At 41.7% G+C, this 13200-nt stretch overlaps 1 protein-coding gene across 4 annotated transcripts in view; it reads right to left on the reverse strand.

Moving 5' to 3' along the window:
• Positions 1–1665: 1665 nt before the first annotated feature.
• Positions 1666–13200, reverse strand: part of si:dkey-87k14.1 (leucine-rich repeat transmembrane protein FLRT2) — a 64156-nt gene continuing 52621 nt past the window's right edge. For all 4 annotated transcript variants that reach the window (XM_046309372.1, XM_046309371.1, XM_046309374.1 and 1 more), the window contains one exon: positions 1666–6073. In XM_046309372.1, the coding sequence (XP_046165328.1) occupies positions 3448–5493 (2046 nt within the window). In that variant the 5' untranslated portion in view covers positions 5494–6073 and the 3' untranslated portion in view covers positions 1666–3447. The remainder of the gene's footprint in view (positions 6074–13200) is intronic.

The raw sequence follows: 13200 nt of genomic DNA on the forward strand, positions 1-13200 counted from the left end.
GATAAAGGCATGACACAATCTATATTTAGGCTAGTTACATTAACAGTAAACAAACACAACAAATAAAAGGCGAATGTAGATCCAAATAACCTAAACATGGCCTACAGCCTACTACAGTGAGATGCAGCTGTCTCGCCAAATAAATTGGCTTATAGGCACGCTTCAAACTCTAGGACAATTTGACTACTATTCTAATGAAAATAATTGAGATTGCAAATGGATCATATTACTTGGTATGAGTAAAACACTTGTCTGTTTAGTTGGTTGTAATGTCATTTAAATAGCATTCCAATGTCATATACTTTATATATTTCTGTATTTCTACTACCATAACCACAGAACAAATATCTAAAATACAAGTAAATACTAGCACATTGGAATAGCACATTGAAGTTTAATCTTGGAATTTGTAGCCAATCGACTCTGTATTTTAAGTGATCATGTCCTTGGTTGTCCATGGTCAACCCTGAACAATTACAGTAACTGTGCTGGCCAGGCAACTAATAGTCAGGCCACTGTAAAACTGACATCCTGATTCTCTCATAACCAGAGGGTCACTGCAGGGTGGGACATCACACGGGTGACACTGAGCTTGCATCCCAACTGTTATGTACTATGTAGGAAATAGGGTGCCTTTTTGGATACAAACACTGTCTTAGTACCAGAAGGTCACTGCACGGTGAGACAGAACATAGTTGACAGTGCGTTGACACTTCCCTCACAATTCACACTGGGCCCGTGGCAGACCTGGACAAAGTACCACACATATAGTATGAGTACAATACCTTCAAATCTATCCTCAATATGAAAGTATCTCACTCACAGACACTGATCTCCCCAGAGAGGGAGCATTTATTTATTTACTTTTATAGATGACCACACAACTGAAGGAGACGGAAGTGTGAATTTCAAGGCTGATTACTGTCTCCACCGCCACACCAAGAACATAGGTTAGAGATCATTTAGATAGGTATACTGTTTATACACCTAATTCATTCCTCTGCTCTCAAGAGGAATCACGGGAGAATATGTGTGTACACACACACTACAGTATACTGTGTACACATGTAAAGGACGTCATGCTGATTGCTTAGCGAGTACCAATTCTTCCAGATTGAGCCCATACCTGACGCAAACTCAGGACCTCTGCCTTGCTAACACACATGACCTCCCTCCTGAAGCATTTTACCAGTCGGCGCCTCGTGAAAAGCTAGCTATTCGCTGGCGCAAGAAGTGACACTTCAGGCTGAGGAGTACATTTCACACATCCCCATGTGCGACACACACAAAGACTCACAGCTCAAGACTAATGAGGAAAACAGCCGAGCCATGACCTGGATCGGTACCGGATCATGTAATTGCAGCCATCAGTAGAAAAGGTGGCAGAGAGCCAAAGTAGACTACAAGTCTGTCTGATCTTCAGTGCGGGCAGAGTTTGGCTAAAGTATAAATGACCTTTCACTAGACTAGAGATTCGTTAAAAAATAGATGCTAGAATAGAAGCTTCATGAAATGGAATGTCAGAGGTTGACAAAATGTCTGAGGATGAGGGATGCAACTTACTACTGTAATCTATATCATTTTGGAATGTTAGAGATATAAAAGCCTTCCCTCAATGTTCCACATTCCTTAGACAAGCGATTTGATATGGGACACAATACATTTTGTGACAAACAAATTGCAGTATCATCATCTCAGAATTTGTTCTCAAGGGTACCATTCAGTGTTTGACTTTCTTTTTTTAAACATTTATTCTCCAGCCTTCACGTGTCCCTTCCAAATTAGGGCCCGACTTTTGTGAGAGCTGAGGACACATTTTGGTAGAAAAATAACTCAAAGCATCGATGATATAGACTCTCTACATAATTTCCCAGAGACCCAAGACCGTAGCATCACAGATAAAACATTTCTTAAGTGATAAAGAGATGCAATAAGACTGATAAAGCAACAAGATACAAATAAATAATCAAATACGAGGCAATCAATTTTTTCCAACAACAATTCAATGTCAATTGAATGTATTTACATTACACTTTTGTGCAAAAAACACATGGATTCAAAAGACCTTACATTATGAGCTGATCATTTCAAGGCACATATAATATATTACCATAACATATTTGTTTTGCTGAACATAAACTCAAATAGTTGCTTTGTATCCAACTATCTTGACAGATGTGCTTGTTGATCTTTCATTCTCAACTATACGACGTACAGCTTCCTTATGCTTTAATTATGCTTTAATTTTCGTTTTTTTGGAAAGCATAAGATACAAACCTATGACCTGTGCATGATTTGCTGAGTCAAGCTGGTTTTTTTAAACAGCTTGGGAAACAATCAAAAAGGTTCAACAAACTCCATTACTACAGTAGCCTACTACCATTTCATGAACAGTATTTCCAAGTTGTGGTGAATGACCACTGGCCAACAACATAACCGCGTGTTGTTACTGAAATAAGTACTTGAATCAGATGCCACATGTATCAAGCATCTCAGAATAGGAGTGCTGATCTAGGATCAGTGTAGCCAATTTTGTATAAGATGACAGAGGGGGACGTGATCCTAGATCAGCACATCTAATCTGAGACACTTTATGTCTACCAGCCCTGGAATCCATGCAGCCATTTGACCAACACTTCTCAAAACTGTGTTCATAGAAATGTGTCTTTGTTATGTAGATGAGATGATGAAAGAGAGACACTCACTGCAGTATTACTTACATAGGCAGAACTACTATTCAATACTCAGCAATGTCCAAGCAAATAAAAAGATCAAGAATCATGAATGAATCATTGACAATAATGAAAAATTCTGCCCTCTTGTGGTGCATTTGAATGAACAGATTCTCTCCCTCTTTCCCTTTCTCTTTCCCTCCACCTTCCTAGACTCTCTCCCATTCTCTCTCAAATCCTTACTGTGAGAAAATATGTATCCCCAAAGCTCATTTCCTGAATGGTTGGTCCTTTCTCTCTGTCACATTGAGTTGCCACATCAAGTCTATGACATAAACCCTTTTTGTTTTAATTTCCTATGCCAAAACATGGGATGTAGATATATCTGTTATGGACATTGTGCATGTTAGACTCATTACTGGCTAGGCTATTTTTATAGGAATGAGTAGACCGTCTGACTATCATATGACTTCCACATGGCCCAATCTTTATGGAGCTCAAAATATAAGATGATGAAAGAAAGCTCTGATTGTAAAGAACTGTCTGCACAGAACCGAGTTACACAACTTTGAGAAATAAATAACTTATAAATCAATTAGCATTTTTTACTAAGGGAATATAAAAGTTAGCTGAATTCAACATTATAGCCCAGCCGGTGTATAAATTACATTGCAGACACAGAGGTCTTTGAAATATACTTTTCAGTGTACTGTATGTAGTTAAGTGTATTTGTTAATACAAAGGGGGTTCTATAACACTCTGCTATGCAAAACCATCATGTACGGCAAAAGTCTGCGTCTGCTTGAACATTGTTCTTGCAGTATACTGTGCTATTGCTTCCCAGAGGGCAGTCTCTGAAGCCAATGCCCCCATTAGGGGTATAAATGGGCTGTATGCGGTAGTCTCCCTTGAGGAGCTGCTCGTTGTTCAGGGACGCTATCTGGAAGCTGGTCTCAGTCATTTCCAGTATAGAGTTATCCTTTTTGGTTCCTGCCTCGCAGTAGTCGTCTTTTCTCCTGCCCTTATTGTATTTCCACTTGGCCGAGGACGACCGGCCCTTCTTGTGCATGTGCCAGCAGAATATGCTAAGGAGAAGCACCAGAACTACGATCACGGCCCCTCCGATGAGGCCAGCCAGAAGAAAGGGAGAACTGGGGTCCTGCTGGGTGGCCTGCTCCGGCCCCGGTGGCCCTGTATTATTACCTTGGCCATAGGAGACCGGCTTAGTCACAGCCTCTGAACACACTGTATCATCCTTGGGCCGGTAGTTATTGAACGCATCCAACGGGATGACACAGATCCGGTAGGTGGACTTAGGCTTGAGGTTGACCAAACGTATGCCCCGGTGCTCCCCTCCCACCATCCTCTCCCTCACTGTGTCTCCAGACAGGCTGGGACCCATCTTGGCCCAGGTGACCTTGTAGGCTGTGACAGGAAAGGAGGCCACCCAGCTGACGTGGATGGCTGAACCATTGAGTATGGTGAACTTGATCTGCAGGGTCTCCCGCTCAGGGTCCAGGGGTGGCAGGTTAGTCCTCTGTTCCCCATCTCTGGAAGGGGAGGAGGGGAGGAGAGGGGGGTTATGTGTGGGTGATAAGGGGAGCCTTAATGGGGGAGAGAGAGACTCTGTGTCTGAGGGGTAGCCTGTGGAGGAGGGAGGGAAGCGGGTGGTGAGGCCTGGCGAGGTGGGGGGCAAGTGGGTGGGCAGCAGGGCAGCCGTGGTGCTGCGAGGGCACTGGATGAGCTCGGTGTTCAGCTCTCTGATTACCATGCCCCGGACAGTTTCGGGCTTCTGGCACATGAAGCCGCGCACGTTGAGGGAGACTGGCAGAGACTTTAACCACAGTATGACCCAGTTAATGCTGCAGTCACACAGCCAAAGGTTGTTACGAACAGTGAGCTGTCTGAGGCTGACGAGGCCATCAAAGACCCCCTCTGTCAGGGACTGCAGCTGGTTGTTGGAAATATCTAGCCTCTCCAGCTTTCTCAGCCCCGCGAAGGCCGTCACAGGGATCTCATTCATCTGATTATCCTGAAAGTTCAGCTTCACCAGAACATCCCCTGGGAGAAGTGGGGGCGGGTAGGTGAGGGAGTTCCGCGCCAGAGACAGCTCCCGTAGTGTCACCAGGTCCTGGAAGGTTCCAGGGGCCACACCCTCATCCGTCAGCAGGTTCCCGTCCAGCAGGAGGCGCTCTAACCTCGTCACATTCCTGAGCGCCTCCTCGGTGATCACTGCAATCCGGTTCTCGTCCAATCGCAACTCTTTGAGGTCCTCAGGGAGACCAATAGGGACACTGCTCAGGTGGTTCTTGGTGAGGAAGAGCATCTTGAGGCTGACGGCCTCCCTGAATGCCCCTTCTTCCACCCCAACTGTGGAGATAGAGTTATCGTCCAGGTGGAGCTCCTCCAGCCACAGCAGCTGAGCCAGCGCGGCCCTGGAGATGGTCTGGATGTTGTTCTCCTGCAGGTGCAGTACCCGTACATTCTTGGGCAGGTTGATAGGAAACTCGTCCAGCTGGTTACCATAGAGATAGACAGTCTCCACGGAGGCGACGTTGTGAAGCTCCGAGGGGAAGCCGGCATTGTTGATCTGGTTGTTGTGGAGGTAGAGGGTCTTGTAGCCCTCTCCGATCCCTAGAGGCACCGAGGTCAGGCTCCTCTCATTGCAGTAAACAAAGGTCCTGTCACAGCGGCACTCCTCTGGGCAGCTTGAGCCAGACGCCCGGTAGAACTGCATGTGCAGGCCCAGCAGTATGGGTATCCATGGCCTGAGGAAAGAGGCCCAGTCCTTATTCCACACGCGCAATGGATGTAGCTCCATTATAAACGATAGGTCAGAACTGATGGAGCTGTCGTTAAAAGAACGACAAATGACAATCACAACAGCCAGTAGCAAAAGAGGGAAAAAAAGAACAAAATAGTAAAAATCCACCCGAATAAAAAAGTTCTGTAACCAGCCGTGAATGCTTAGTTTGCTGCTCCAGCAGTAAGCAGTGGTGGAGCGGCAGCAGCAGTGCTGGAAAAGGCCTCTGGTGGTAATTCCTCCGTAATTGCCTGTCCTAAGCGTCCTAACACAAGAGCAATGGTCTCATTAAGCAATGTGCCTCCTTCACCGGCCGCCATCCACACTCACTAGCTCGCTACGGGGGATGATAGCAAAGCTCATCACATTTTCACTCTCAGTCAGCCGCCGCAGTGCACTGTAAGGGCCAATTTAAAATGGTGGCTACCAGAGAGCCATGTATGGTACACTCAGGGTTATCATCGGAGAGACCCCTCCTTCTCCTTCTCTTCCTCTCTCTCTGTCTTTCACTCTCTTGTTGTTTCACTCGCTCACGTTACACACGGCTGGGCCCAGACTGATGCTGCCTCCGTTGGAATTGACATTTGGATCCAGAGGCCTATTTTCAAAGAGACAAATGGAGAAATCAGTTGGATGATCTTAGAATGCATGCTTTCCCTCTAAATTAACAGAAAGGAAGACTTCAATTTCTATCCCTCAAATACAAAGTGAAGCATTGTAAATGAGAGAGAACAGACTCAAAATGAATTGACGTATGCATCACATCTTGTGAAGCATATCTTTCAACAAAAGTTTACCAGACCTATGCTTTTCAACAATATCATGTTGACAGACTAGTGGATGGTAAATATGATAGACACTTATTTCATATCCTTCACCAGACATGTGTTGCAGCAGTGGATGTTATATAAAACAGTGAATGTTGAATAATGCTCTTGTTGTAAAAAATAATGTAACACTTTACATGACAGTTTCCTTACAGCTATAATTACGTCATGAAACAGCTGGCCATTGTGATCTGTAGCATAGTATTACAAATGAATCACAGGTAGAAGTGTCAATGGAAATGTCCATTTTCTAACAGCAGTGTAATATTTTATTTCTGTCAATTTGGTTGTAAGCTTTCAATGAAAGTGAAAATGGAACACAATGTGAATCATTTGTAGGTTTAATCCAATTGTGGCCATATAATAATGGAACAATGGAAACATTATTGTATGGAGTTGCGCATTTTCAGTGCTGTGAAAAGGGTATTTTCCCCCTTTCTAATTTTCTCTACTTTTGCATATTTTTGATACTGAATGTTATCAGATCTTCAACCAAAACCTGATAGATAAAGGTAACCTGAGTGATCAAATAACACAACAATTACATACTCATTTAATTTATTTCATAAACAAATTTATGCAACACCCAATGATCCTGTGCAAAAAAAAGTAATTGCCCCCTTACACTCAATAACTGGTTGTGCCACCCTTAGCTGCAATGACTCCAACCAAACACTTCCTGTAGTCGTCGATCAGTCACTCATGTCACTGTGGGGGAATTTTGGCCCACACTTGCATGCAGAATTGCTTTAACTCAGTTATATTTGTTGGTTTTCAAGCATGAACTGCTCGCTTCAAGTCCTGCCACAACATCTCAATTGGGATTATGTCTGGTCTTTTGATTAGGCAATTCCTAAATGTAAAATGTGTTGTTTTTTAGCCATTTTCATGTAGACTTTATTGAATGTTTTGGATCATTGTCTGGCTGCATAACCCAGCTGCGTTTCAACTCACAGACAGATGGCCTGACATTCTCCTGTATAATTCTCTGATACAGAGCAGTTATACTTTTGACTCATCTGTCCATAGAACAGTCTTGATGATCATCCAGGTGCTTCCAGGTTCTTTCTGGCAAATTTCAGTCAACTTTTTAGACAAGATGGGTCCCATTTTGTCTGGCAAAAACCAAACACTGCATTCCACAGTAAAAACTTCATACCAATGGTCAAGAATGGTGGTGGTAGTATGATGGTTTGGAGATGCTTTGCTGCCTCAGGACCTGGACGACTTGCCTTAATAGAAGGAACATTGAATTCTGCTCTGTATCAAGGATTCTACAGGATAATGTCAGGCCATACATCTGTGAGGTGAAGCTTGAAGCACAGTTGGGTCATGCAGCAAGACAATGGTCCCAATTTTTATTTATTTTGTATATTTATTTAACTAGGCAAGTCAGTTAAGAACAAATTCTTATGTTCAATGACGGCCTAGGAACAATGGGTTAACTGCCTTGTTCAGGGGCAGAACGACAGATTATTATTTAAAAAATGTATTATAATTATTAATTAATTAATATATATTTTTAACTTTGTAAGCTTTGGGATTTGATTTTGCAACCTTTCGGTTACAATGCTCTAACCACTAGGCTACCTGTCGCCCCAAAACAAATAATCAAGTCTACATAGAAATGGTTAAAAAGCAACACATTTCAAGATTTGGCATGGCCTAGTCAAAGTCCAGACCTAATCCCAAATGAGATTTTGTAGCAGGACTGGAAATGAAATCAAAATTCTTCCACAGCGATGTGAGAGAATAAATAACAACTACAGCGAGCATTTGGGGTGGCAGGTAGCCTAGAGTTTAGAGCATTGGGCCAGTAACCAAAAGGTTGCTGGATCAAATCCCTGAGCTGATATGGTAAAAATCTGTCGTTCTGCCTCTGAACAAGGCAGTTAATCCACTTTTCCCTGGTAGGCTGTCATTGTAAGTAGGAATTTGATCTTAATTGGCTTGCCTAGTCAAATAAAGCTTTAAACAATGGTTGTAGTCATTGGAGCTAAAGGTGGTACAATACATTATTGAGTGTAAGGGGGCAATACATTTTTCACACAGAGTGTTAATTAAATAAATAAGTATACTTTTTGGGGGGTTATTTGTAAACTCAGGTTCCCTTTATCTAATATTAGGTTTTGATTGAAGATCTAATAACATTCAGTATAAACAGGGTTGGCTAGGTTACTTTCTAAATGTAATCCATTACAGTTACTAGTTACCTGTCCACATTTTTTATCAGTAAATATTCCAGAAAATGATGTCATGGCTTTAGAAGATTCTGATAGGCTAATTGACATCATTTGAGGTGTACCTGTGGATGTATTTCAAGATCTACCTTCAAACTCAGTACCTCGTTGCTTGACATCAAGGGAAAATCAAAAGAAACCAGCCAAGACCTCAGAAACAAAATTGTAGATCTCCACAAGTCTGGTTCATCCTTGGGTGCAATTTACAAACGCCTGAAGGTACCATGTTCATCTGTACAAACAATAGTACGCAAGTATAAACACCCTGGGACCACGCAGCCATCATACCGCTCAGGAAGAAGACGCGTTATGTCTCCTATCAAATGATGTCAATTAGCCTATCAGAAATCTTCTAAAGCCATGACATCATTTTCTGGAATTTTCCAAGCTGTTTAAAGGCAGAGTCAACTTAGTGTATGTAAACTTCTGACCCACTGGAATTCTGATACAGTGAATTATAAGTGAAATAACCTGTCTGTAAACAGTTGTTGGAAAAATGACTTGTGTCATTCACAAAGTAGTAACTAACTTGCCCAAACTATAGTTTGTTAACAAGAAATTTGTGGAGTAGTTGAAAAACTAGTTTTAATGCCTCCAACCTAAGTGTTTGTAAACTTCCGACTTCAACTGTATGTACAGTACTAGTAAAAAATGTTGGGTCACACCACTCATTCAAGGGTTTTTCTTTATTTTTACTATTTTCTACATTGTAGAATAATAGTGAAGACATCAAAACTATGAAATAACTCAATGTAGAACCAAAAAAGTGTTAAACATTTGTTTTGTATATGCAGTGGGGCAAAAAAGTATTTAGTCAGCCACCAATTGTGCAAGTTCTCCCACTTAAAAAGAGGTAATTTTCATCATAGGTACACTTCAACTATGACAGACGAAATGAGAAGGAAAAAAATCCAGAAAATCACATTGTCGGATTTTTAATGAATTTATTTGCAAATTATGGTGGAAAATAAGTAATTGGTCACCTACAAACAAGCAAGATTTCTGGCTCTCACAGACCTGTAACTTCTTGTTAAAGAGGCCCCTCTGTCCTCCACTCATTACCTGTATTAATGGCACCTGTTTGAACTTGTTATCAGTATAAAAGACACCTGTCCACAACCTCAAACAGTCACACTCCAAACTCCACTACGGCCAAGATCAAAGAGCTGTCAGAGGAAAGCAGAAAAAAATTGTAGACCTGCACCAGGCTGCGAAGACTGAATCTGCAATAGGTAAGCAGCTTGGTTTGAAGAAATCAACTGTGGGAGCAATTATTAGGAAATGGAAGACATACAAGACCACTGATAATCTCCCTTGATCTGGGGCTCCACGCAAGATCTCACCCCGTGGGGTCAAAATGATCACAAGAACGGTGAGCAAAAATCCCAGAACCACACGGGGGGACCAAGTGAATGACTTGCAGAGAGCTGGGACCAAAGTAACAAAGCCTGCCGCCAGGGACTCAAATCCTGCAGTGCCAGTACAAGCCAGTACATGTCCAGGCCCGTCTGAAGTTTGCTAGAGAGTATTTGGATGATCCAGAAGAAGATTGGGAGAATGTCATATGGTCAGATGAAACCAAAATATAACTTTTTGGTAAAAACTCAGCATGTCGTGTTTGAAGGACAAAGAATGCTGAGTTGCATCCAAAGAACACCATACCTACTGCGAAGCATGGGGGTGGAAACATCATGCTTTGGGGCTGTTTGCTGCAAAGGGACCAGGACGACTGATCCATGTAAAGGAAAGAATGAATGGGGCCATGTATCGTGAGATTTTGAGTGAAAACCTCCTTCTACCAGCAAGGGCATTGAAGATGAAATGTGGCTGGGTCTTTCAGCATGACAATGATCCCAAACACACCGCCAGGCAATGAAGGAGTGGCTTCATAAGAAGCATTTCAAAGGTCCTGGAGTAGCCTAGCCAGTCTCCAGATCTCAATCCCATAGAAAGTCTTTGGAGGGAGCTGAAAGTCCGTGTTGCCCAGCAACAGCCCCAAAACATCACTGCTCTAGAGGAGATCTACATGGAGAAATGGGCCAAAAAACATTACAGAAAACATTTGACTTCTATCATTGCCAACAAGGGGTATATAACAAAGTAGTGAGATAAACTTTTGTAGGTGACCAAATACTTATTTTCCACCATAATTTGCAAATAAATTCATAAATCCTACAATGTGATTTTCTGTTTTTTTTCTCATTTTGTCTGTCATAGTTGAAGTGTACCTATGATGAAAATTACAGGCCTCTCTCATCTTTTTAAGTGGGAGAACTTGGACAATTGGTGGCTGACTAAATATGTTTTTGTCCCACTGTATTTGAGACACTCCAAATAGCCAGCCTTTGCCTTGATGAAAGCTTTGCACATGCTTGGCATTTTCTTAACAAGCTTCATCTCGAATACTTTTCAAACAGTCTTGAAGGAGTTCCCACATATGCTGAGCACATGTTCACTGCTTTTCCTTCACTCTGCAGTCCAAAGCAAAACATCTCAAACAATCTCAATTGGGTTGAGGTTGGGTGAGTGTGGAGGCCAAGTCATCTGATGCAGCAGTCCATCACTCTCCTTGGTCAAATAGCCCTTACACACCCTGGAAGTGTGTTGAGTCAATGTCCTGTTGAAAAACAAATGATTGTCCGACTAAGCCCACACCAGATGGGATGGCGTATCGCTGCAGATTGCTGTGGTAGCCATGCTGGTTACGTGTTCCTTGAATTCTAAATAAATAACTGACAGTGTCACCAGAAAAGCACGCTCAAACCATCACACCTCTGCCTCCATGCTTCACAGTGGGAACCACACATGTGGAGATCATCTGTTCATCTACTCTGTGTCTCACAAAGACACAGTATTTGGATCGAAAAATCTCAAATTTGGACTCATCAGACCAAAGACAGATTTCCACAGGTCTAATGTCCATTGCTTTCCTGGCCCAAGCATGTCTCTTCTTCTTATGATGTCCTTTAGTAGTGGTTTCTTTGCAGAAATTCGACCATGAAGGCCTGATTCACGCAGTCTCCTCTGAACAGTTGATTTTGAGATGTGTCTGTTACTTGAACTCCGTGAATAATTTATTTTGGCTGCAATTTACAAGGACGGTAAAACATAATAAAATGATCCTCTGCAGCAGAGGTAACAAGGGGGCTTCCTTTCCTGTGGCGGTCCTCATGAGAGCCAGTTTCATCACAGCGCTTCATAGTTTTTGCGACTGCACTTGAAGAAACTTTCAAAGTTCTAGAAATGTTCTGGATTGACTGACATTCATGTCTTAAAGTGATGAGGTACAGTCATTTCTCTCTCAGCTTATTTCAGCTAACCCTAACCCTAACCCTAACCCTTGCCATAATATGGACTTGGTCTTTTACCAAATCTTCTGTATACCACCCCTACCTTGTCACAACACACTGATTGGCTCAAACACATTAAGGAGGAAATCAATTCTGCAAATTAACTTTAAAGAAGGCACACCTGTTAATTGAAATGCATTCCAGGAAACTATCTCATGAAGCTGGTTGATAGAATGCCAAGAGTGTGCAAAGCTGTCATCAACTTAATGGGAGGCTACTTTGAAGAATCTCAAATATAAAATTAATTTTGATTAGCTTAAAACTTTTTGGGTTACTACATGATTCCATTTGTGTTATTTCCAAGTTTTAATGTCACTTTTATTCTACAATATAGAAAATAGTATAAAGTAAAATAAAGAAAACCCCTTGAATGAGTAGGTGTGTCAAAACATTTAACTGGTACTGTATGTACTATACCAATCAAAAGTTTGTACACATATTCATTCAAGGCTTATATATAAATATATACAATTTTATAAGTCAAAAAATTGATGTAGCAACTGCAGATTGTCCCTTTTTAATTCTATAAAAAAAGTGTGCGAGTTTGAGCATGTGTCAATTAGGCCTATGAATTATTTTGTTTATCAGCATGAATTAGATTGAGCAATAAAATACCCATTTTATTCCATAGGCTTGGATCTGCACTATGCAGCTGTTGCAAGAGTGCATTTTTACTGGCTGTCCACTGGTTTCAAAAACTATGATTGATAAGCAGCTTCAACTTCTTCAATTCAACCATTATTGGGTTCAAATACACAGAAAGATTAGTGAGCAGCCATCCACAACAACCACAATCTAAAAGGCTCAAATAGCTAAATGAGAGAGCTGCATTGTGATTCACATCAATGCGCTATGTAGATATCAATAATAAGTCATATCCGTATCGCCGTAGACTACACCACTCCTGTCATCCTTACCCCCTAGTGTTTATTCAAGTTGGATATTCTTTGGATGCCGACAGCAGTCGCACCATTGGAAGACATAGCATAGACTGTAGCCTACAAAAGCCTATTCCTTTATTTTCTCATGATCCATTGAACACATTTGGTGTGTCATCATAGTGGTCTCTGACTTGTGGTCAGACTCGCTCAGGTGGAACAAACATAAACTTGCAAATTTTTTCAATGCTGATTTGAATGTCATTGAAAAAAACAGAGAAATCTCAACCATTTTTCCTTCGCAAACATACATTCTGAATTTAAAGGTAATAATTTTCAAAAAAAAGTATCTGTAATCTGATTACAATATTTTGGCTGGAAACGGAACGGAATACAGTTACTGTTTTTTGTAATCCGTTACTCCCCAACA

Source organism: Oncorhynchus gorbuscha, linkage group LG17 (assembly GCF_021184085.1).
Source record: "Oncorhynchus gorbuscha isolate QuinsamMale2020 ecotype Even-year linkage group LG17, OgorEven_v1.0, whole genome shotgun sequence".
In the NCBI taxonomy this organism is placed as follows: domain Eukaryota; kingdom Metazoa; phylum Chordata; class Actinopteri; order Salmoniformes; family Salmonidae; genus Oncorhynchus; species Oncorhynchus gorbuscha.